Source organism: Ambystoma mexicanum, chromosome 2p (genome assembly GCF_040938575.1).
Source record: "Ambystoma mexicanum isolate Mex_15411 chromosome 2p, UKY_AmexF1_1, whole genome shotgun sequence".
NCBI classification, from domain to species: Eukaryota; Metazoa; Chordata; class Amphibia; order Caudata; family Ambystomatidae; genus Ambystoma; species Ambystoma mexicanum.
The window spans coordinates 1,001,385,238-1,001,410,784 of NC_090923.1; the positions used below are offsets into that span (position 1 = coordinate 1,001,385,238).

The window sequence follows — 25,547 nt, forward strand, 5'->3', positions numbered from 1 at the left end:
TGATTTTAGCTCCCTGCGAGGCGCCAGAGCGGGGAGGTAGAACAGAAATGTGGTGCACCCCACCCTGACCAGGGGCGCGGGGTGCCAATTTGTGCAGTGTGCTGCTGCCGCTAAGGCCGGCCCAGCGAGTGAGGGACAAGTAAAGGGGTCTCTCTCTGACTTCAATGCGACCCCCACTATCATGCATTTAAAGAAAAAAAAAAGCATGGTATTCGTAGACAAGGGATATTTTAAAGAAGGCCACTAGAGTGGGGTGAAGCACTGTTAGTGCTCGACTTTCCCAGCTACAAAACCAGCAAAGTCCAAATTTGCGGGCTATAATGAAACTGCGAGCTACATAGTTACTTATAGTCCGCAAATTGACCAATAGGAAAGGCGTATTCACCGGCCCAGGGTTCTAATGTGTAATAAATTTGCTCTAGTTTAGGGTGTGGCTTATTTGAGAAAGGTGTGGCTAATGTCATGCTGTGCCCTTGGAAAGTATGGCAAAAATGGAAGTACATGTAATATGGTGGCTGGTGTCCTTTTTGACGGTCTGGTGTTTTTTCCAAGATGGCCGCCATCACTATATCCCTGGGTGGAGTCTCCTACTCAGTGCGTTGTATCTGTTTCCTGGTAGACGCTCTGAGACTCTGTCCCCAGCAGTTTAGTTTTTTCTCCTGTTTCCTCAGCGCTCACGCTTCTGCCGGTCTCTACCAGTTCCTTTCTGTGTTTTACTTTTCTTCGTGCTTGTTTTTTCTTTTAGGATTCCTCCATACACTGTCTTTTCTCCGGTGTCGGGTAAGTGATTTCCACTAGCTATTTCCTCTTATTGCTCACTCATATTTTTATTTCGGTGACTCGCTCTTATCCTATAATTTCTGTTTATCTATCCCTTTGACTTCGCCTCTTCTCTCTCCCTACGCCTTCTGTCTCGTCCACCACTGTGTTTCTTGCGGTACTGCTGCCTTCTAACTATCTCATAGTTTTCAACTTTCCTTTAACCTCTGTGGTTACATTCTCTTACCTGTCTTTCTGGTGTTTTCTTTTCTGGTGACTTTTACCTGCTCTACCGCTCTCTTACGGTCCCTTCCGACTGTCTTCTTCTTTCCCCGCCCTGTCCTCGCGGATTTTCGCACTTTCCTTGTTCTTATTATGCCTTCTTGTGGATAAGGCTTATCTATCTGTATCCAGTTAGGACTCTTCTTTCCTCAGTCTGGCTGTAACGCCTTCCGGACACAGGACGTCCTTCCTTCTATCGGCCCAGCCACTCTTCACTGAAGTTGCCTTACTTCATCATACTTCCTACCATCAGTATCAAGAACTTCCTTTGGCATCAAGGCTCTTCCCTATTGAGTATTTAAGCAAGTACAAGAGACTTTGTTCCGCACTTGAGATTTGGCTGTTCCATCTTTTTCAAGACACAATAAGGAAGGACTCAGGACTCCTCAATCTCATGGTTTTTTACGCCAAGGAGGCTTTTTCCCTGATAATCTGGGGCTTCCTCCTCGGGGTCCCCCTGGTCCTGGTTTACGTCTCAGGTCAAGGTGGCCTCAGAGGGAGCTCGCCCTTATCTTCATCAAAAGAAGGAAAGGAAGCCCAAGGAAGCATGGAAGACTTGTCGAAAGAAGGAGTCAGAGACCCACGACAGCACAATAGAAGATGCAGGTGAGGAGGAGGAGGATCGGGAGGGTTTACCAGAATTTGACAGCTAAAGTATGTACAAATTTCAGGTTGCAACAAATTGGCAGCACATAAAATGCCCCTCTCCCTCGCGCCGTTCATGATGCACAATGCTTGCAATTCCGTACTTTCCAAGAGTCCATAATTGCCAGCTAGTGGTGAGTGTACATTTTGAGATGTATCTCAAATAACAAAAACATCCAGTTACGAACAAGGACAATAAAAAAAAATATCCACTCCTCATCGAATTGCCATCTGGCAATGGTATTGAAATGATGCAGGTAATTCCATCTCTGAAAGGGTAATTTGCTAATCAGATCCACCTTTGATAAACTCCGCGACAAACGCATCGTATGTATTGGTGCTCCACTGGATCAGTACTGATCTGCGGCCTTCTCGGTCGGTGGCACAGGACAGGTTCAGAGGTCACAGTTGCCCATTTGATAGCTGCAGTGACAGCCAAGTCACTGGAGCACGGGTTGCATTTAAGATATGTACCCCTATACCAACACTATTGTGCCACCATCACGCATTACTTATGATGATCATAAACTATGCCAAAGTTAAGGCATGGTGCATGGCACTACTCATGATCGTTTTAACCACATCTAAATTGATATCAGAGGTGTCCACTCCAGTGAGCCAGCTCAGCTGTGTGAGGTAATGTGTGTTCTGGCCAGAGAGGCTGGCTCTACCAAATAAAGACAGGGATCTGAATAGCCAGGCTTCTTCTTTGATCTCTTTGTGAGGGTAGGTAACACCCAGCGCCAGATCCAGCCACTCTACAGAGAGCTGTCCTGGGCCCATGCATTAAAGGAGCACACCCATTCAAATAGTGTAGCCTCACACCAAGGCCTTTGATCCTAGTGAAAAGGCAAGGGGATGGTCTTATGGTAGGCCGAGGAGCTCTGTTGTGGAGGAAGACGTCACTATCCTGTTTCTCTCTACCTCTCTTTCCTTCCTGTCCCCAGCACTTCCTATAGAGTAAAGCACTTTGGGTGTGATGTCAGAAGGGGAAAGTCCACTTTTTTCAAGCGCAGTGATTGCACCCCTAAAGCAGGCTAACTTTAGTCCAATCGCCTACAGGCGTTTGCTTTTAGAAGAAGGGGTCTCCCACCACTTATTCTGATCATCTTTTGGACTCCAAACCTGGAAGAAGAATTCATTTGACCTCTGTTGGAGTGTTCACTTTCCAGAGCCCTCCACCAGTGAGGTGGATACTGAGCATCCAAGTTAGAGGCAAGCTATGTGCCCCAAGGCACATTGGGGGTAAACCTGCTGCTGGAACAAGTCCTGCCTCTCTTCCAGCCACATTGCTGGGAAGCCCTCAACTTGGTGAAGTACCCCTGAAGGTGTGCACAAGCCGCCCTTGCTGTGAGCCAGAGAGCAAGGATCGAACTTGTCCCTGAGACCCCTGAGTGGGACTTTGGTATCCAGAGAGCCAAGACAGAAGAGCCCTCCTCTTCCTTGCATCAAACGGATCAAACTGTTGTAAAAGACCTTTGTTTTTGCTTTGTTGCCCTGAGTGGGACGGGTATGCCCAGACGTGGGTCCTGTGCCTGCTGGGCCTAAAGACACAAGATACCCTTCAATCGATGAGGTCCAAAAAAGGCTGGACTGCCCCTTTTGGGGTGGAACCAAGCATGATTTGCATATGATCTTTCCCCTTCTGTAATGGTTTGTCAGGCGAAGAATGATGGTCTGGAGGGTTGCTCAGAGCAATGACGGAGGTTACGATTCATTCTAAACCTTCCAACCATCACTTTTTTATTTTTTTTTATTTTTATTTTTTTTCTTCACTGCCTTTTGAACCAGCAGGACCCTCCAGAGCTGCCTTTGGCACTCACCAAGTTTCGGAACTTCTCATTTGAACTTGTTCACAGCCGCACTGCTAGCTGAGTGCATCGTTGCCTCAGCTTGAACTTCAAGCTCCTTTTGTTGGATCTGCCTCCACTGCTCGTTCCGCCAGTATCTTCGCTACTGATCGTCATCACCAGTCAAACCGACCCTGGTGGATCTTCGAGCCCTAACCATCGGATGCTGCATCAAGGATCATTCGAACCGAACCTGCACATCTAGTTGCCAGCATCTTTTTCCCACCTGCATCGCCGAGTAAACCAGTCGGTCTACTCTGTCCCTCAAACCGACCCTGGTGGCCTTCACGGTCTGCATCGCCTCGAGCGCTTCATCGAACCTGTCCGTATGCAGTCAACAGCTTCTTCAAACCGACTCTAGTGGCCCTCGCAATCCTCTCTTCTCCTGGCATCACCTTCAAATGGCAACAAGCTCTGCTCGGCCACCCTGCACCTTCCTGCACAACACCACCACTAACGCTGCACTTGAACTGCCACAAACCACACTGAACAACCTGGTTTGACATAGTCAAACTGCCAATAAGGTACTATGGACCCAACTGCCCAGTTGGTTGATATTTGGGCCCTAAATACCGGTTGGGTGACCTGTTAACCCACACCCCCCGCCCCCCAATGTACAGCCTTCTACAAAAAGCATTGTGATAGCTGAAAATTGCCTTCTCCCTGTTTTCTCGTCCAGAGTGCTGCATCCTCTCTTCTTGTATCTCATTTGTCTTTTTCACTGGGGTGGGATATATATATATATTTTCACTAAAAAATCTTTGTTAGGGGACGTTATGGTTAAGTTGCACTACTAAAAAGCCTATGCAATTCACAAAAAAAACTTTGCTAACGGAACGTTATGGTTCAAAGTAAAACCGAAAAAACCCTGAAATTCGCCAGTTATGGTAAGCTAAGCAACCATAATTGCCCGCACCACTGTACAATGCTAACACTAACACCCAGGACATCAAAGATGACATCACAAATGTTATTGATGAAATCACTGATGACATCACATGTGCTTTTACTTTTTAGACCTGGGGTTGTGAATGTAATTTTGGAAAAAAGTATCAGGGATTATCAGGAGATGTGTAATAAACAATATACTTCATTACACAATGTAGTGTTCTAAAGAACATTCCATTGCAGTGTTCTTTCTAGTACAGGAACCTAGTCATAAAGAATGTAGGTATTGGCTGCAGCATACACCATAGAGGAGCTATATTTGTAATGTTCCAAAGTTATATTAAAAAAAAAAGTTGAGACTTTTCCGTACTGTGAAAAATGTACTAAGTAGCTAATAATAAATGCTATATATTTCTACTAATAAACACAGAAATATAAATAGACCATAATGCATACACATATGGGGCTTATATGTAGAAAGTAAAGTAAGCAAATGAGCGGTAGTATCATTAGCAAATGTGTGTAATATACAAGATTGTATTCACGCACAAAAATGATTGCTGTGTTTCAGGCCTGCTTCTTCCCCTATATATGTACATCATAAGATGCAGTTAAATTAGAAGGCAAGTATTGTAAGAACATGTGAAAATAGCAATATCTATAAACAAAATACCTTTTGAAAGTTAACTTTCTGCCTGTCAGTAAATGAACCCACCTGGCCTAGATATGGCAGTGAACAAAAACAAAGGGGCTAGACATGTGATGTCATCAATGACATTTGTGATGTCATCTTTGATGTCCTGGGTGTTAGTGTTGGCAGTACACAGTGGTGCAGGCAATTATGGTTGCTTAGCTTACCATAACTGGCGAATTTCAGGGGTTTTTGGGTTTTACTTAGAACCATAACGTCCCCTTAACAAAGGTTTTTTTTTTTTATTTTTTTTTATTTTTTTACATTTAGTGAATTTTACGGGTTTTTAGTGGGGCAACTTAACCATACGTCCCTTTACCAAAGTTTTTTTGCTAAAGAGCATCGGTTTATAGTAGTGGCACGTAACTATAATGTAAAGTAACTTCTGACTTATTTACACACTTTGCAGAGAATACCACATGACAATATGCTGGTGTACAGCACGGTGACGTGTCCGAGAATCCGTAAACACTGAACAGTAAGACGTATGCCACGTGGACAGTGTGGAAACGTAGGAACGTCCACCTGCAACATTTCCCTTGCACATCGCCAACACGTATTGGTAGTCAGCCATTAACAATGTAGTACACATTACAGACTTTTAGGAAAAGTTCTAGTTATCTGAAAATGACATGAGCTAAGGCCATCCCTCCTCCCCAAGAAACAGCAGCACTGCTGTAATGAAGGAGCATGACAAACACTGCCCCTATCTTACAAATAACAAATGCACAATATTTTTGGCGCCGTCCACCTACCCCCCCCCATATTTCCATTTGGTGCCTCTTTCCTTATTTCCGTTCGCAAATTGCCTTATTACCTGTCCTACCAAAAAAGAAAGCCATCCGTTAGCAAAGTAAATGTTCCATTAAGAACCACCTTTCACAGTGTAAGTATATTAAAAAAATATATATCGTACACTCCATGTACTTAGACATAGACGCAATAAGATTTGCCAGTAATAGTATAGATTTGCAGAGCAATAACGTGTGCTACAGAAAAATAGGATTTCTGCTTATAATCCTTTTTCAAGATGGCCACCATAGAAAGGGAAGGCGGTTGTTCCATACATGGCCCCTCTTCGCTTTCCATGGCAGCCTGCAAAAAGCAAAAGTACGTGCTGTGACGCATAAATAAACATACAGCAATTACAAAACAAAATCCTTTTTCAAAATCGCCACCCAAGGATGTCATCTAGGGGTCAACAGAGGTCGCAGCTGCGACCTCTGGGCTCCCTTGCGACCTCTAGAAAAAAAAACTTATTTTTTTTGTTTTGTAATATAAGCTCATGGGCTGTGGCCAGCACCATGTGGCTCTTTAGTTCTGGAGTGGCTGGCTTTCTGGTTAAAGCCCCTTTAAAAAAAAAAAGAAGAAAAGGAGTCTAACACTTTCAGCACTGACCCTAAATAAGAAGGAATAGGAATACCAAATAATGCATCTTTCTGGAATTCTATACAATAATTGCTAGACTCATTAAAGGTTTATTTCGGGGACACTTCAGGGGGTGTGTCACTGATTTAGTCTGTTCTTAAACGCCTCAACTCAGCCTTTCATCCTTCTGAGGTTGGAGGTTGGTAAATGAGTACCAACACAGGTTGTGTGATATTGGGTGTATATCTTTTCTATATAAAGCGTTTAAGCGTAAGTGCTATATAATAACACATCATTATCATTTGGTCATGGATGTCTGCTTGCATTCGCAGTAATTTGGTAATATGGGCCTATATACACTGATCTTAACTATACATATGGCGATCCATTCTTGTATGAAATGTGCATCACATTATAGCGATATCGTAACCATATTTTCTGTAGTGTACAATGCTATGTGATAGCACTTCCTGTGAAGCACAGGTGAAAGGTTGTGTTCCATCGCATCCCGCGATATGACTTTGGGGTGTGGTCAATTGACATCACTTCCTGTGCTGTCACTAGGGGCCAAGGGTCATGTGATGTCACTTCCGCTACCCCTGGCATTTTGGTGAAATGACGTTCCTGTCGCCACCATAGAAAGGGAAGGTGGTTGTTCCATACATGGCCCCTCTTCGCTTTCCATGGCAGCCTGCAAAAAGCAAAAGTATGTGCCGTGACGCAGAACCTGTAAATAAATGTACAGCGTAGTACCTTACATTTTGAAATGATATACTGGATTTTAAAAGAAAACGTTAACATTTTAGAATTTGTAAAGTAGTTTTATTTAACAAACAACTGTCAGAGACCATCGCACTAATCCCATTTTCAATTACATTTTAACAAAGTTCTAAGGGTGTCATTGAAAATGTTCAAGGTGAGGCAGATGTAATTATTTTCCATTCGCACGGTATGCGTTTTTGTTAAAGCACCTGCTTTGTTTGCACAGTGATTTCCAAGACGACGCCATGACCCTTGCCCTACACCACCATAAATGATGTTATGTTACTCCTTATAGCTAATTCAGCGTAGGGACAAAGGGGGCCTGGCCGGTCATCCCACAACATTGTAATGGACAGGCAGCCGGTCACGAGCAGTTGCATTTGGCGTCCAAAGAAGCCGTCACTCGGCATCTGGAATCCATGGCACACACAGTACAGCAAGATGTAGCTAGGCGGAAAACGTAGGTGAAAATATGTATCAATACCCAACGTGTGGCAAAAAATTTCAAAAAAGACACAAACATTGTGGAAAGTAGTACACAAATCGAAGTGGTCAAACATTACATTTTAAGGAAATATTAGCGTTGACCATGGGTAAATATAGTGACAGCCTACAAATGCCGACAATGAGCAGTCGCCGTATGGTTTAAAAAGCTACTCAGTGAGATGGTAATTCAGTTATGGAGTCGAAATGAAGGGACAAGCAAGAAAAAATTACATCTCGTGATTGATTGTAAACCAGAGCAAAAGAATATGCAAAGTGATACACAAAGCTCTGTGGGCAAGCATAACATTTCAAAGAGGAAATAGTAACAGTCAACAAGGGTGACTCTAGTCATACCCTGCAAATGCGGAGATTCTGCACTCTCCGTTATTGGAGGAAAATTGCAACTGCTCAGAAAGATAATACTTCAGTTATATTGTCACAAGTGTTTCGGTAATATAAAATTAAAATGCGGTTTGGTGTAGAGTCGTCAAAATTAAACTTACATGATGTTTACTGGCTCCATTGTTTTTGGCCAAGTAAGAGACCAATGTATTTGCAGCAATGAGTCTTTGTGAACTGATATTTCATGTTTTGTACAAACGTTTTTAAAACATAACCTTATCAAATGGTATTTTTTCCAACCAGTCATTTCTTTCATTCCTTTTGAAGTTTCCCTTTCGCTCAAGGTCAAAAAACAATTGCCCCTTATGTATTCACTCAAATGCGTGGGCCTACAGACCTCGCAACCCAAAAAGCAAAGCAAGTGTCCTTCAATCAGAAAGCAAATACATTCTCACTTTGCAACAACATATGAGAGTCCAATCAAGAGAACCGCTACTCCCATACGCCTCCAAAACCGCTGTTTCCATCAAACAGTCCAGGTGGCGGCCTCAGATTTCAAAACGTAGGATGCCAGTCCAACTACAATATTAATCTAAATACATTGTAACACAGACGCCGGTAATTGTTCGCCGTACATTGAGCACCAACTTCCACTTTACCGTATGACTTTGGTGAAAAGAAAACACCACTTTTTGAGTTTGTGCTGCCACATCCCATCTCAGCCTAATTAAAGCTCACCTTCGGAAACAGTATTTCATAAGTATAACAAGTGCATTGGTGTCTTGTTTTGTATGCGTTACCGGCGATGTCCCCGTACACCAAAACATGAACAAAAGATGGCAGGGGCAGCAAAGAAATCTGACGCATTTCACGCTGTTCCACAACCAATCAGTGAAAGTGCCACATGTCCGCGGACATGATGCTACGTATTAGCCAATCAATTTCTTGTCCGCGCAGCGAACAGGGAAGTGTGACCGCAGAGCGGACCTAGATATCACTAATTTTTTGAGACATACTTTTTGGTCGTTTTAAAGGAAACTACTGGACGGATTGTCACCAAATTTACAAAAGCACGCTTTCGGGACCAAGCCCCTGCCGCAAATTTGGTGATAATCCATCCAGCGGTTTGGCCTGTAGGCATGCTCAAAGTATTTTCCCCCTATTCAGTCTATGGGGAAAAAAATAAGTTTTGGGATCCCCCCCTATAACTGGATTCTTTACTTGCAGCATACACTGGTGCAGTCGAAGGTAATATTGCAACAAGGAGGCATACAATTGGATATATAACATTGATTTCCCATTATTGTTAGCATTGCTCTAGATTAGATTTTGAATTGAGTATTTTACTCCATACTTTTTTGAAGTTGGAGTAAAATTATCTTTTTAGGGGGTAAAACAATGAAGTCAAGTTCCAATTGGAGTATTTTATAAGCGAGAAAATAAGTTCCACCTGGAAAACCAAATGTTTTTGTAATATTTCTTTGCACCAATCTATGTATAAACATTAAAAGATACATTTCAGGCAGTAATAATAGTAGAGTGTCTCTCGGTGGCTTGTGTACTACTGCTCCAAACATATAATCAGAGCTGTGTGGGTGAAAGCAGGGGAGCAAGAACCAATTTGCCCATTTCCTATTTTCTCTGTTGGGAGTACTTGTACTCCCTACTTTTTTCGGTTTAGAGTAGAATTGGCTGGTACACCCCTTACCTGTTGGGCTGCTTGTCAGAATTAGCACTCCCTTAATACTATTAAAGACATGGAGGTGAGAGTTGTGCTCGACTTCTTTTACTTTCCTTTACAATTCAAACAAACAAAATGACCCAGCAGCATATGGTTCTCTCAATAATTTTCGTTACATTGTAGCAAGTGACACTCCTAGTCAAATCCCTGGCATGGCTCTCTGACCTTACTTTCCGTCTTCAACTTCACTGCTTTCTTTGCATCAGACAGCAACTAGCCAAATCAACTGAAGGCCACTTTGAACAGCAGTGACCCCCCACAAAAAGTGAAATCCAACTAGACAACTGTCCGAGCCAGCACTCGCAGGTGGCCATCCTTCTCTCCCTCCCGGGACAATTTGGTTTCCATACCTTGAAAAAGAAATTTTCAAGTTATCACTGAAAGGGTGGAAACGGGCATGTACAAGAACACACCTATTTACATTTCAGAAACTTAACAGACATGGTTGGAATAATACTCACCTCTGTTTCTTTAATAGCATTAGAACTGATGTATGGTTGTGATTGAATGCAGATCATATCATATGCGGATGGACTGGAATCCTTTCCGTGCATGCTCTGTACTTGTGCTGTCTCGTCTCCTCACGTGATTTCATCGAAGCCCCCACCGGTCTGTGAGTGACAATTCACCCATGAGGTGGACTGGGTCTGTTGATATGCAGAAAGGGAGAGCCAGGTCTTGAGTGTCTTCAAGAAGTGTTCTCCAGGCAGTGGATGCTCTCCTAGCAGCAGCTGCAGAACTCTCTCAAATTGCAGCCCATTTTTGTTGACCTCACACAAACAGGTTGCACCTTTACAGCAGCAATTCTACAAAAATCCTGTCACCCAACATACATACTTTATCGAGCAAATATTGAATTCCTCATCCAACCGTATCATACCACTTGTATTAAACCACAATCGTTTTATTTCTTTTTTTTATTTTTTAAACTTAATTTAGTTAAGAGAACAAGACTTTTTTAAAAAAAGCAGAAATTTCAGATAAGACCACCATATTATCAAAAGTCTAGACCTCCCACCCTAATCCTCCCCACTCATTCTAACCCTGCGCTGCCCCCCTCTCTTAACCCTGTTCTCAACCAAATATGTCCAGTGGTGTTCTCTCCCCTCATCAACATCTCAGAGGCTCAATCCTCATTATGTTTCTTACCCTTGTTGGCTCCCTCCAGGGCCTCTTCCCTTCTCCCTCCAGATTCAACATCCACTCATTTGCTTCTACCACAACGGTTTCCTTTTGCCCAGTCCCCATTTGAGCAACAGAGAGCTTCACTCTACTTGAAATTCACTCATCCTATCGTTCACTGCAGCTGGCATCCTTTCCATTATCCTCATGTTGTGTACTTTCCCCTCCCAAACCTCTTTCGAGAGGAGCGTTTCACTTTTCCAATAGTGGGCTATGGCCAGTCGCCCTACCCTTAACATTGCTTCCCATATCTTGGGTGTCTGTATTCTTCCCTGTCCTTTTGCGGGATCCCCAAGAGAGTCTGCAGTGAGTCTAAGCCCAACCATATTCCTGTGACCTCTTTCACCCGGCTTAAAACCTCCTTTCCAAAATACTTGCACCTTGGGACACCACCACCGCCGCATGTGGGCCAGAGACCCCTGAATCTTACAACTCCAGGGGATCTCTATGCAACCCCATCAACATTTTGAAGTTTTGTTCTATCATGGAAGTGAACAGGCCACCCTGGAAAACAACTTTGTAGATACGGGCACAGTCCTCCTCCGAGATCTCCCCCACCAGGCCTACCCAGTACCTCCTAAAATGTTTGTTTCCAGTGCCGTTAACTCTCTTGCCACCGATCCGCCCTACTTTGGGTCTGTTAATTTACCCTTGATGCAGAGATATTCAAATGCTGAAATCCAGTCCCTTCCCAGTATCTCCCGAATCGTTAACAATTCCAGGATTCCTCCATCTTTTAAATAGTTGTCCCACCTGTTCAAGGACCAAATCATATCTCGGGGACACTATGCATACGATCCAAACATTTGAGGGACTTCACTTTGATCCTGGTCACCAATATTTGGTGACTATGGATATTAAATCATTATATACATCCATCCCACAGGAAGCTGCAATAGATTGCATTTACGAACATCTAACTCTTGATAATACCCAATCTCGAGTCCCACCGGAGTTCATTATAGAATTCACGACTCTAGCACTCTGCAAACATTTCTTTACTTTCAACAATCGTTTTTTTTCTGCAGATAAAGTGCTACGCTCACCTGATATCCCCGGGGGCGTCTGGAAGGCTCTGAGATCTGGAACCCTGGATACGTAGTTGCTCAGTGCTGAATAATGAATCTGCAATTACAGAAGGGAGGATTTGTGTTAACTGTCTCTAATGGGTGAATCTCCCACCTCCCTCTGACCGATTCCCTTCCAACTGGGTTCTATTCTCACCTTAGTTATTTGTAGGGTGAGCTATCCGTCCTGCGTTTCTTGTGCAGTGGCGTTTCACGTTTGTTGGCGAGCTGCCCGAGTTGCTTCACTGGTGCAGTACGCCTTCCTTGGGCCCAGGCCTGCTATGACCTTGAATCTGCTGGTAGGCAGGTAGGTTTGTTAATTGTAAATCTTTGTTCTGTTTATGGTGGGAATTCGTTAATGTCTTTATCTCCTTCTTTTCGGGTGCGAAGGTCTTGATGCTGGCGTGCCGGATGGAGAGGCACGTTTCTAGGTAAGCGAAAGCGCGAAGCGCAGCACCTTTTTGTCTTTTGAAGCTAACCTGTGTTTTCTTCTCCTCCTCACAGGCCGCTGTGGTGCTGCAAGTGGATGAGAGCGCAATGAAAAACAGGCCACCGGAATCTGTTAAGGTAGTACGGCGCTGTGCGGTTGTTTAATATTGAAAGCGAACCTGAATATGTCTCTTTTCCTTTGCAGATGTTGCTGTGGTGCTCCGGATGGAAGCGTGGCGTAGCGCGATGGAATTCATGTACGACTTTTGGAATTCGATGTTTTGGAAGCGTGCGTTCTAATATTGTTTTTCCCTTTCTCGTTATTGCAGGTCACAATGTTCGAACAGCAGCTGTGGTAGCAGTTCAACGAAAGTCCTTAAGCTAGTACTCGCAGGTCAGTGATGTTTCTTCTTCTCTTGGTTTCCACAGATTGCAGCCCATTTGAGATGCTGAGTGCTGGATGGTGTTTCCTCAGGTAAAACAGAATAATCTTCTTCTTGCAGGATTACAGGAAGATGGTGAAGACCAGGAGCTGGACACGGTGAAGGTCACGCTGCTGGTTTCAGAATAACACGAAGCATGTTCTGCAGTCAGGGTGTGGTTTATATAGCGCAGGTAAAGTAGTACCAGGGGAAAGTAGTTCCAGGCCTGCCACACACTAGACAGCATGGCTTGTTTCTTAGAACTAGACTGGGTACGTCTCAATCCTTTCAAGAGTGGCTAAATACGTGCGACAGCAACATTCAATTTACCATGGACTATGATAGGAACTCGGTCCACTTTTTGGACCTCCAAATTACCTGCCAAGAAGGCAGACATGAATGCAATCTATACAGAAAACCCACTGATCGCAACACGCTACTACACTACAGGAGTGATCACCCTAGGGATGTCAGACAAAATCTCCCATATGGACAATTCCTGCGGGTCCGCAGAAACTGCTCCTCGATCCAGGATTTGTACATGAATGCCACCACCCTGGGTGACAAACTCATGCTAAGAGGGTATCCAAGAACAAGTTTCAACTGCAAGGAAAAGAGCAAGATTTACGAACCAAGGTGCACTTCTTGAACTTGGACTCCCTCGATATGAGGAACAACTAGACAGAGTCACATGTGACCACTCATGGTCCCAATTCCTTCAACATCAAGAAGGTGATCCATAAATACTAGCCAATAGTTAAGCTACAACTACCAGACTCCCAGGTTCGCTTTTAAGTGAGCACGGAATATCAATGAACATTTAGTTCACTCGCTATATGTTCGGGACACTCCCCGCTCAGGTCTCTGGAATCTTCACAAGGTATCGGGACAATATCCCTGTGGATCGTGCTCTGTGTGCAGATTCACAAGGAAAATTCAAACTTTCCTAATTGGTGTTTTAGGGTCCAGTGTCTTTCACCAATCAAACAGTAAAAGTAGCCAGGTGGTGTACTGCATCGAATGCCGATGTGGCTATCATTACATAGGGCAGACCATGCGAAATGTTGGGACCAGGATCTCGGAGCATCGCTCTAGGATCCAGTAGTAGCTCACTATTTGACTAATCATCACACAGCTGATGATCTTCTATGGTTGGTCCTGGAGAAAATCCAAGTTGGCACAAATATACAGACCAGACTTATGAACCTGGAAAGCAGATGGATCCACAGGATGAACACTCAGGAAAATGGACTAAATGCGCTATACATCCCCCAGACGTGAACATGATGCTTTATGCATATGAATCATTCTAACATGAATCTGTTTGGCAGTGGTCCCACACCTAAACAAACTGACAACCGCACAATACTTCGACGTTTGCAACGATATGCGGAACAGCATCTACCTCAACCAGTTTGGTGCTTTTACACATATTCTTACATCTTTGGCATTTGTTGAATTGCACCCCCTGGGTAGTGCCCCTTAGCGTTGGCATGTCACTCCATCAACAAATGCCACCCACGTGATTCCAGCATATGATGCACATTGTGCATCCAAGCCTCGGCACATCCCAGTTTACATTGCATTTCGAATGCCACGCACCTAGTGATCTCGAGGATGACCGTTTAATCAGCTGTGTGGCTACATTACTAACTGTATCTTGTGGTGTTCTCAATTTCCCCTTTACTGTCCGTCCGTGAATTTCGGCTGCTGTATTTCGTCAATTTTGCAGTCTTGAGACACCAGCCCTGCAGTGAAAGCCTGTACCTGTAGCCAAGTCTTGGCGCATTTCATGCTGTGCACCCACAGGGGCTTCTGTCTGGTTTTCTAAACTTTTTGCAGTTTGAACGGAAGAGCCGTTGGGTGCCGCAACATATGGTTTTGTGTCTGTTTCTTTGCACTTTGTACAGTTCAAATAAAGGAAACTTTTGGGTACCGCCTCACACGTCCTATAAGTGACGTATGGCAAAACATTTCCTAAAACCAGCCCATCTACACTTTTCGATGTGGTGGGCGGCGAGTAATGATACTAGTGACGTGGACCACTGGGTGTGTCGGATCCCGGCCTCATCCCCCTTCTCTTCCACACAGCTGTGCACTGACTGGTGATCTCACTTCCGCATTCTGCAGAACACCGGGCTGCGGAAAGCCGGACACCAATGCAGACTGCTGCAGAGACACGCTTGCCAGCACTCGCCAACAGGTAACCGCGTTAATACTCTTTCCCCCCTCCCCCCCCCCTTTACTCATCTTTATGAGGAATTAATGGGGCTGGCTTCACGCCCAGCCGAGGGAGTTTTCTGCAAATAAGCGAGTATTTTTGTTATCTTCATTATCTTTTCATCTGGTAGGTTCTCCCTACTATGATGCCCTGATCAGGGACTGGCTTTTCAGATTTCATCTCCCTACCAGCCCTCGCGAACTTTCCCGTGTGTGGCACCCGCCTGGGACACAATTTAGGGATTAGACCACTTTAAAGGAATTTTACTACAGGGGTGTATCTATCAGTTCTGTGCCGCCACACGAACACAATGGGTATTTGGGACCCACTAGTCTATGTCTCAACACATTGTCATTTCTGCCCTCTGCCACCAATGCAGAGTTGTAAATATTCAGTTTTCTACACCAAGATTCTCTCTGGCATCACGCGCTGATGTAGGTGGCTGCTTTGTTGCGGGATGCATCGGGCTACACAATAGGTCCACCGAAAGACTAGGCAGTATCCCCTACAGCACCCCCTTGTGGCTGCTTTTGGTACTCCAATCTGCATTTTTACTTTAATTTTTGAGCATGCACGATGATTGATGAGAGAGGCAGTATCTGGAGGGCAACACATGTGGTGGGGCCCCTTTGCATTGATGGCAAGAAATAATTTTTAACTCCATTTCTCTCTTCCTGTGGGAAAGGTTGTCACAGGATAGGGAGCATTGAGTTGAGTATTTGTCAATGTGCTTTCCACAGATCTATTTCTTATTTATTAAGCTGAACATACCTTTGACATGTTTTATAAACCTGCCAAGACAACTCTACTTGTGATACATTATTTTCCTTTTTTTTCTTCTTTGTATCTCAGGGTCCTTTGATGCCCTAGTGAAGGCGGAACATTTAATTTTTTTTCAAATGGGTCTTTCTCGCCGAAATGCAATATCTGTGAGGGGCTTGATGGTCTCCTTTTGCTGTACGTCTAGACTGTATTTTCTGTACTTTGGAATAACAGCCTCCACATCAAAATACAGGACCTCATTTCTATTTTTTTCCACCACTGCGTTGGCAGATTTGACCCCGGAAGACAGTCTATCCCGAGGCACATTGACTGTTTGAATCCGTCTACCATTTACATTTTTCAAGCAAAAATAAGGACTCTGATGAGGGGAAACAACTTCCTTCTTTGACTTTTCATGTTTAAACCTATGTCCACAACACAATTAGGACTAGCAAGTGATAACCCAGTTCATATTTGTAACATCGTGTGCTCAGAATAGCATTCTGTTAAGTAGACATGAAAGTAATTTACTGGTTTAGTTTCTTCCTTTTGCCGTTTGATGCTTAGGATTTCAATTTATTTGTACGCTGTCCCATTTCTGTATGTCTGTTTCCCTTTTCCTTTCTATTTTCTGTTCTGGTTTATGAATTCTGTACATGTGTATTTAGATGGTTTTAACAACTTGTTAATTTTTGCACATGTTATTTGACTTTTCCATACTGTATTTGTCCAACAGTTAGTTGTTTGCTTAACTCAATACAGATTTGATTCAGAGCCCTTGGCTTCATGGTGTTTTTTTCCTGTCAAAGAGGTTTCCAAATAATTTAACCCACCTGAACCAACCCCCGGCGTAGCAATAATTTTCCTTCTTTGTTTAAAGTCCCATATCTGTCCATGTCTGTGAGAGGGCTTGCCCCTGGTGTCCAAACTCAAATGGGGACCCCCATACAGAGGACATAAAAGAAGGCCATGTCGTGTACCCATAGGTGTCCTTGGATTTGTGCCAGAACACCCCCAGAGTGGGGTGGGACCTTAGCCTTTCCGGGATGGACCTGATTGGAGACCAATAATAGTGCCTCCCCTTCAGTGGATGTGCCACCAGGTCTTCCAAGTAGGTCCAATAGGTCCTCAGGTCATCCCTCGTGCTCAAGCATCACCCTAAATTGGGCCGCCATGTAATATAGGCGGATGTCCGGGAACCCAAATCCCCCCACCCCCTTATCCCTTGGCAGTGTCGGGGTCACCATTTTTACCCTAGGCGTCTTATTTTTCCAAATGAATCTACAGAGCTCTCCTGTAACTTCTAAGAAGAACCTCTCCGTGAGCTGCCTCGGGATGGATGCGAACAGATATAGCAGTCTGGGGAGTGAATTAATTTTTATTGAGGTCATCCTACTGTACCGGGTCAGTATCGGGGGGGGGGTCCCATCTCTTCAAGTCAGCCATCTGTTGTGCCCAGAAGGGGTCCTAGTTGGCCGAGGCAATCTCCTTCAGGTTCCTAGTGACTTAAGTACTGTATGCTCTTTTGATCTACCCTCATGCTTTGGCATCTCCTTTTTGGAGTCGAGCAGGGGGCTCTGCTCTACTATCAGAATTATTCCTGAAGTCCCTACGTTAATCTCAAGCCCCAAGAGGCGGCCTTACTCCACGATCTGGGCCATGAGTGCCGGGAGGGAGTCCTGTATGTTAGTGAAGTAAGGCAATATATCGTCAGCAAAGAGCGAGAAGTTTGCACTCGGTTTTCCCACCCACACCCTCCCCACCCCTATGCCCTTGATTCGGTCATTTGCCCGAATCGCAGTTGCCAAGGGTTCCATGGCTAGTGCGTAGTGCAATGGAGAAAGGGGACATCTCTGTCTTGTGCCTCTTGTTAGTACGAAGGTATCCGTGAGCCCCCGGTTGACCCGGACCCTGGCCCGGGGCTTATTGTTAAATTCTGCCACCATTATCAGCAAGTCCGTTCCCAGCCCCATCCTTGTCAAGACTTTCATCATGAAGGGCCATGCAACCCTGTCGAAGGCGTTCTGAGTCCAGCGAGACTAGGCAGGCATCTTGCCCCTTCATTTGTGCCCTGTAACTCAGGTTCATAATCTTCCAAATGTTGTCAGACCCTTGTCTCCCCCCTTATGAAACCCACCTATTAGAAGCGGTAGTCCCACCGCCAATCTCCCTTTCGCCATGATCTTTACATCCCCGTTTAGGAGGGAGATGGGTCGATAAGAGGAACACCTGGTGGGTTCCTTTCCCCTTCTTGGGGATCGCTACGATTGTTGCAAGCAACATCCTGGAGGGGTAGGGTCTCCCCTTGCATTAAACACCTTTGCTAAGGATGGGGCTAACAATGACCTGAATAGTTTGTAAAACTTAATCGAAAACCCAGCCTCCCCAGGTTCTGACCCTGACTGCATCCCCTTGGTGGCCCGCAAGACCTCCTCTGCCGTTATGGGGCTCAAGGTTTTCCACAATTTCCTGGGGGAGCCCTGAGGGGGGCAGTCCCCTCAAAAATCATCCATCTGTGCCTCATCCCCATTCCATTCCGAAGCGTAGAGGGTACTGTACTACTTTGCAAATGGCGTCATAGACTGACCCTCCCTCCTCAGTCTTTATAGCTCCTATGGTCCTCTGCTTTCTCTCCTCCAGGCAAAAATCTTATCCACCCTATCCCCTTTCTCATAATATTTCTGTTTCAGAAACGGGAGTTTTTTTGTGTGTCCTGGGTCAGAGTGGCCTTTAATTGTGTTCTATATTACCAGAGCTCCTTTGCTTCCGTGGCAGATTTACTTTCCCTGGTTACCCCCCCGGCTGTATCTGCTCTATTTGCTGACAGAGCAATCTCTCCTTCTCCCCCCTCCCCCCTTTCTTTTTTCTTCTTAGAGCCTATCCTTATCAGGACCCCCGGATAGTTGCCTTAAAGCCCTTCCAGACTTATTGGATCCACACACCTACAGTATCATTGAAGAGGAAGTACTCATGATTCCAGTGAGTAGTTCAGTTTCACTGCCCTATCCTTGAACAGGGAGTCATTGCATCTCCAGCTCTCCCTGGGGCCCGCTGACATCCCCATTTCGTCTGAGACTCTCACCATATTGTGGTCAGACCACAGGATTGGGGCAACCTGGGAGTCCAAAGCCTGTGTCTTAAATTCAGTTGAACAGGTCTATGCCTGTGAAGGAATAGTGTACTGGGGAGGTGGTTTGCGGAAGATCGCCCTCCAGCGGCGGCGTGAGGGAGTCACACAGGCCCAACGCCTCATTTACCTGCTTAAAGCGCTCAAAGTCTCCCATATTTGCCCTTGTTGTTGGTCGCTTCCCCATTCTCTTATGGTGCCTTATTGTGTCCAACCCCATGTTAAAGTCTCCCTCAACCACCAGTTGCCCTTCAACAAATTCAATTAATTTGTCCCTGAACTCCTCCCAAAATTCACTGTCCCACATTTGGAGCGTACACGGAACCCATCGTAGGTCTGGTACCATACAACTGTCCTTTTAACAAACCCCTCCCATTCGGGTCAGCTAATACCGATTCTACCAAATAGCCCAGTTGGGATTTTATTTTATTTTTTGGATTTGTAGAGCGCACTGCAGCCCACGGGCATAGAGGCACTATCAAGGATACTTATGAAGGCTTGCTTGAGGGTTACAATAAGCGGCCCAAGAAACAACATATCACATTTGCTCTAGTTGGTACAGTTAAGAGAAGCAGAAATTTACATTGCAAAGGTGTGACACATTCAGTGGGGAAGCATGTTTGGAATCGCACGAGGCGTAAGCCCTCTAGACAAAGAGCCTAGTTTTTAAGGCCTTACGGAAGGCAGCATGAGATTCGATTGATCTGATCTCATTCAAGAGGTTGTTCCAGAGAGAGGCAGCCATTGAGGGGAAGCTCGATCGCCCAGCGCGCACTCTGTGCGTGTGAGGAACCAAGATGCGGTTGGCATAGGTGGCCCTGGACGGTCTGGTCGCTGTTTGTTTGGAGATCCTTTGTTCGAGATACGTGGGTGCGAGTCTGTGAAGACATTTGTGTGTTAAGGCAAGTGTTTTGAAGACCACCCTTTCTTTGATAGGTAGCCAGTGTGCCTGCCTCCTAACCAGTGAGATGCGTTCCCTGCGTGAAATGCCTGTTGCGGCCCTTAAGGCATTGTTCCGGGCAATCTGGAGCTTAGCCAAGTTTCTTTGAGAGGTTCCGATGAAGAAGGCATTGCAATAGTCTAGTCTGGAGCCAATAATGGTTCTGGCTATGGTAATGCAGTTCTGTTGGGTCAGGAAAGGCCTTGCAGCATTAATCAATTTGGAATAGTATGCTGCAGAGGAAGCTATGGCATTGACCTGCCTGTCCATGGTCAGGCTTGGCTCTAGGTATACGCCCAATGTCTTAATGGTTTGTGATACTGTGATGGAGGTGTTGTCTATATTGAAGGCAACATACTCTTTGTCGAGTTTGCTCAGAGTGAAGGGGGACCCAATCAGCAAGAGTTTGGTTTTTTCACTGTTCAGACAGCCAGTTGTCTGCCATCCAGGATTGAATGGTGGAGTAGACGAGGTTGAGGGTGTCCGTATCAGTACGGTAGTCCCCCGAAAGAGGTATAAGCACCTGGGTGTCATCTGCATAGTTGGTATATGAGATGCCCAGTGAGTCCAGAATACGGAACAGAGGTCTGGTGTAGAGGTTATATAGGGTAGGGGCAATGCATGAGCCCTGAGGCACTCCACATTTGATCAGACTAGGTGTGGCATTCGAGGATTCCGAGAAAACCCTCATTACTCTCTCCTGAAGGAACGAGTTGATCCAAGCACAAGCCTTTGGGGAGAGGTTCGCAGTGGCTGCGAGATGGTGGCATAGGGTTTTGCGCTCTACCAAGTCAAAGGCGGCCGAGGGGTCTAGGAGCAGAAAGAGCGCAGTTTTGTTGCGTCTCTTAGGTCATCTATTTGGTTTTTTAGGTCAAGTAGCGCCGGATTGGCGAAGACCAAGGAGGTGGTTGTCCTCAATTTTTGAACTTGCAGGTAAGCTGCTTTGTCCAAAATCTTTGAGTAAAGGGACTGTAGTAATGGGTCTGTAGTTGCCAGGTATCGGAAGGTCAAGAGCAGTTTTTTTTAACAATGGTCGGACCCAGGCTTCTTTAAGGGAGCTGGGTACAGTGGATGATTGGCAGGAGGAGTTGATAAAAGCAGTAACAAAGGGGGCGATAGCTGTAGCACAATCTTTGATGATGTGAGCTGGGCAGGCGCCCCCCTTACAGTTAGAGGGCTTAATGGACTTTATGAGGGCAACGACTTCTGATTCGCTCATGGGAGAGAAATCAAATTTGGGTACCTGGATGGATGTTTCCAATGTAGGTTGTGCAGTTTGGGCTCCTAGTAAGGAGGAGACAGCTTTTTGACGGGCTAGAATTTAGGTGTGAAGGGAGTCAAGTTTGTCAAGCATAGCTCTTTGAATTTGGTTACACCATGCCTCATCTTTGACAATGCTGGGTGGGGGGGGGGGGGGGGGCTGAAGGGGATTCAAGTTCCCTGAAAATAGCGAAGATCTCTTTAGTCCCCGAGTCTGCATTATTAATCCTTGCGTTGTAGGATTCAGCTTTGGCATGTGATAGCAGTTTTGTATTGTCTCGCAATGGTCTTGAAGGCAGATTTGTTGGGTTCAGTAGGGTTTCTTTTCCATGTGGCAAGTGATGCCCTTTTCTTTGAATGAAGATCCATGAGTGTTTGGGAGAACCAGGCATTGGAATGCTTAGTTTTCTTAGCTTTTTTGGCTGTCAGGGGAGCGATAGTATCTACTGCAGTGGTTAACATTTCATTGAAGGTGTTTGCTAGTAGTACAGGATCATTGGGGAATGGTGGTTGCAGGGCTGGAACCTGAAGGAACGGAAGGAGGGTATCTTTCGTTAGTTTCTTGGAGCTCCTAGATAGTGCGGCGGGGAGGATGATGGTGGGTTTTGATGGTTCTGTGGAGATGTCCATGTGAAAGTTAATACAGAAATGGTCTGACCAGGGGATTGGGGATATGGTAGAGCGGAGAATGGGGCAGTTATGATGTGCAACCCAGTCAAGGGTACGACCTTTGATGCGAGTAGGCTTGGTGGTGGCTTGGACAAACCCTCTGGTGGTTAGCCCTTTTTGTAGGGTAATGGCATTGGTGTCTTGGGGGTCGTCAAGCCCAAGGTTGAAGTCACCCAGTACAACTAACCTGGTAGTTTTTTTCAAGTTGTGGGATTCAGAATGGAGGAGGGTTTCTTGGAAGTCGGTGGGAGGGCCTGGGGGGGGCCATACACAAGGTGAAAGGCGATGGTGGAGTTGGGAGACGTTTTGAGTTTGATGAGGAGGTATTCGGCGTTATGCCCCAGTTCCCCCTGAATTCTTCTGATGTCCAGGGTGTCCTTGGCTACGATGGCCACACCCCTCCCTTTGTTCTGCCCGACCCTGCCTAACTATGGTGTATCCAGATGGGATAGCGAGCGAGAGTGCGGGTCCGGATGTGTCTTGTAGCCATGTCTCACAGACAAAAAGAAGGTTGAGATTATCCCTGCGGATGAGATCATGTACATCAAGCGTGTGCGCCGGGATAGAGCGTGCGTCCACCAGGGTGAAAGCTAGGAATTTGGAGGAGGGGCTACGAGGTTTAGCAGGAGTAGCTGAAGTGAGCCTTTGGTTGGTGGACGTGGCAGACCTAGATTTGGTAGTGTGTGGAACATTAGCCAGCATGTTATCATTAGTGACGTTGTCTAGCATCGCAGTAGGGGCATCATTGACCAAGGTAACAGCATCATTGGCCAGGGTAACATCATTAGAACCATAGCATAACAAAGCAGTGGGGGCACCATTACATAACATCGCAGTGGGGGCATCTTTGACCAGCAGGGCAGTGGGGGCATCTTTGACCAGCAGGGCAGTGGGGGCATCATTGACCATGGTAACATCATTAGAACCATAGCATAACAAAGCAGTGTGGGCATTATTACATGACAAAGCAATGGGGGCATCTTTAACCAGCAGGAGGTGGAGGCGTCAATTTCCAGAGTAATAGCATCTTGGTCTGTGCACATGGAACTTACATGTTGTGCTGCAGATAGAGCATCGGGAGGAGAGTCCATATTCAGGCAGGTTATGGGCTCATGGTGCGGCAGTGTTGCAGTTTCGGAATGCGTATAGAGTGACTTGCAGGTGTGATCCGCTGTAGTGGCCGTATGGGCTGCCTGTGGGGCTGTGTCCAGCATCGGAGCAGGGCTTCATGATGATGCGGCTAGTGCGCACGCCTGCGGGGCGGTGAATACGGCTTTGTGCAGCATACCTTGTGCGCAAGCGACCGTTCCTCAAAGCAACACTGGGCGGGTAGGTGCAGGGGTTCCGGGTGCCAGTGCGCAGCGCGAGGAGATCAGTTCTACGTCTGAGATTTGGTGGGAGAGCCGTAGAGGCTGGAGAGCAGCCATCGTTTCCCTTGCAGGCATGGATTTCTGCATCCCACATCTCCGAGCAGCAGAGAGCTACAGAGAGGGGCAACGGCCTTTCCTGTTGGCCTTCCCTCGGCGGCTTCGCCTCGCGGCGTGCCTCCCCTCCATTTAAAGCAGGAGGGGAGGTTGGCGCGAGTTGTGGGGGCCCAATCGGGATGAGCTCAGGATCGCAACCCCTCGCCTTTTTTCTTTTTTACATCCAATGCCATTATCACCCTCACCCCCCACCTCCCGGGAACGTAGTCGAGGTTCACCACCCTTCGGCCAGTGTGTTTCCTGAAGGCACATCCAATCCAGTCGTGCCCCCTTAAATTCATGAACTACCAATGATCGTTTTCTTGGCGAGTTGAAACCCTGAACATTAAGGGACCCAATGATCATTTCAACCAGGCCAGACATAGCCCCGTTGCCGGGGCATCACATTACTTCCCCCCCCTCCTCCGAGACAGTTCATGGATGAGCCCCTGCTACCTGGGCCCATACTGTGTACCTACCCTTGAGAAATGACACACCTTGAAAGTTATCAAAAACAGCCCCCATTCACTCCTCCCCCACGGCATCCAAACCCACCCAGATTCATCACCTCCGACAAGATAAAATTGCCAGAGGTGGTCCTAAACAGCGGACCAGCTTAACTAAGCTCTTTTCCTTGAGCCCCCTTCCATCACCCCTGGAGATGGAAGGTGGCTCCTGGAGCAGAAGATGGCCAGTCCTCACGGACTGAGTGGCACATATCGGTCGCTGACAAATACTGTACTGGGTCTGGGTGGTCCTATTTGATCCTGGGATTGGTTGGACGTTAGTGAATACCTGATCCTCTTCGTTAGGCAACTGCAGACCCAGGCTGGAAGCTCGAATCTTGATGGCCAGAGGGGAGTGGAGGGCCTGAAAGGGCTGCAGCAATAGCCCTAAATTGACATACCCTGAGCAAGGCCAGTGATGCGCATAGCACATACATCCCAGGCCCTGCTGGACTGTCATCCTCCGGGGGAAAATGCACTTGACAGCCGCAGTAGCTTGGTGGGGTTGTCCAGTGAAGAAGGGACAGCATTGCTCCTGTTAAGTATTGTAAGGCGGAGTGTGCAGGAGATTGAAGATCACATCCCCCCTGAGATACCTGTCACCGGGCGGTGCCCGTGGAGTCTCTGGAGACACTGGCAGGTCCTCCATTGACGCGCCGTCACGCCAACGCACTGCAGTGTTCCAGTCTCCCAGGCTCGCCTGTTTAAGTAGTGACTCCGCCCCTTTTTCTCTCCTGTTGAAACCTCGCTGGCTGCTTTCCTTTAGCTCCGACTGCATGCTAGTTTTTCTCCTCTGCTGCTTCACACCTGTGTACTCCCGGCAAGCTGTCCCTCAGCCCTGCCACCCATTGCTTCTTTCCCTCGGCAGGTGCTCCTCAATCCTGTACCGCTCTTTTGTCCCTCCCTGCAGGCTCCTTGCTGTTCTCTCCTGGCAGGCTGCCCCTAATATATCTCTTTCTCTTTCTTTCTCTCTTTCTTCTCCCTCCCCCCCTTCCGGAACTTCTAAGGGACCGACCTACCAGGAATTTGCCGTAGCAGTTGCTGACAACTACGTGGATCCTCACTACCCGCGTCCCAGCAACAAGGGATTTTTGTGGCCTTAGGCTTTTTCCCTTCTTCACCGGTGACTCCCGGAGGTGGGGTGGGGACACTCTCCCGCCTGGGCTGTTTATCCAGTGAGCATAGTGGCTACCTCCCAGGGTCGACCATTCCTCTACAAAGAACGGAAGACACCTAAGAAGAAGGGCACACCCAAGCAATGCGACAAAGAGGTGGAACTGTCTTCTGAGGAAGACTCGGATGAGGACGTGGTGTCACTTCAGGACACTTTGCAACACCCGTCGACTACTACAGCCATGGCTACTGCAGAACAGGTCCAAGAATTGATAGCAGCAGTTCAAGGACTTTCTGTAGAACTCCAAGCTGTTAAAGCTGAGAACAAAGTACTTAAACAGATGGTTACAGCAAGAGACATCTGATCTTCCACCTATGGGGCTGGCTATGGGCAAGTATGATGGCTCGCCCAAACGACTGAAGGAATTTATCGATGCTTGTATCATCCACTTCACCTTTAGGACCAACACTTAGCCACAGACCAGGCTCAAGTAGGCTTCATGGTCTCCAATATTGTTGGTAATGCGTTGTCATGGGTCACACCCCTAGTCACATCTGCCAACCTTGCCTTA

At 46.3% G+C, this 25,547-nt stretch overlaps 1 protein-coding gene across 2 annotated transcripts in view; it reads left to right on the forward strand.

Moving 5' to 3' along the window:
* Nucleotides 1–25,547, forward strand: part of LOC138567009 (UPF0696 protein C11orf68 homolog) — a 71,825-nt gene that overhangs the window by 18,027 nt on the left and 28,251 nt on the right. The window contains exon 1 of one of the 2 annotated variants that reach the window (XM_069644812.1): nucleotides 1,494–1,647. The exons of the other annotated variant lie outside the window; for it this stretch is intronic. Coding sequence (XP_069500913.1) covers nucleotides 1,642–1,647 — 6 coding nt within the window. The 5' untranslated portion in view covers nucleotides 1,494–1,641. Of the gene's footprint in view, nucleotides 1–1,493; nucleotides 1,648–25,547 lie in introns of those variants that run through there. 2 annotated transcript variants of the gene reach the window in all.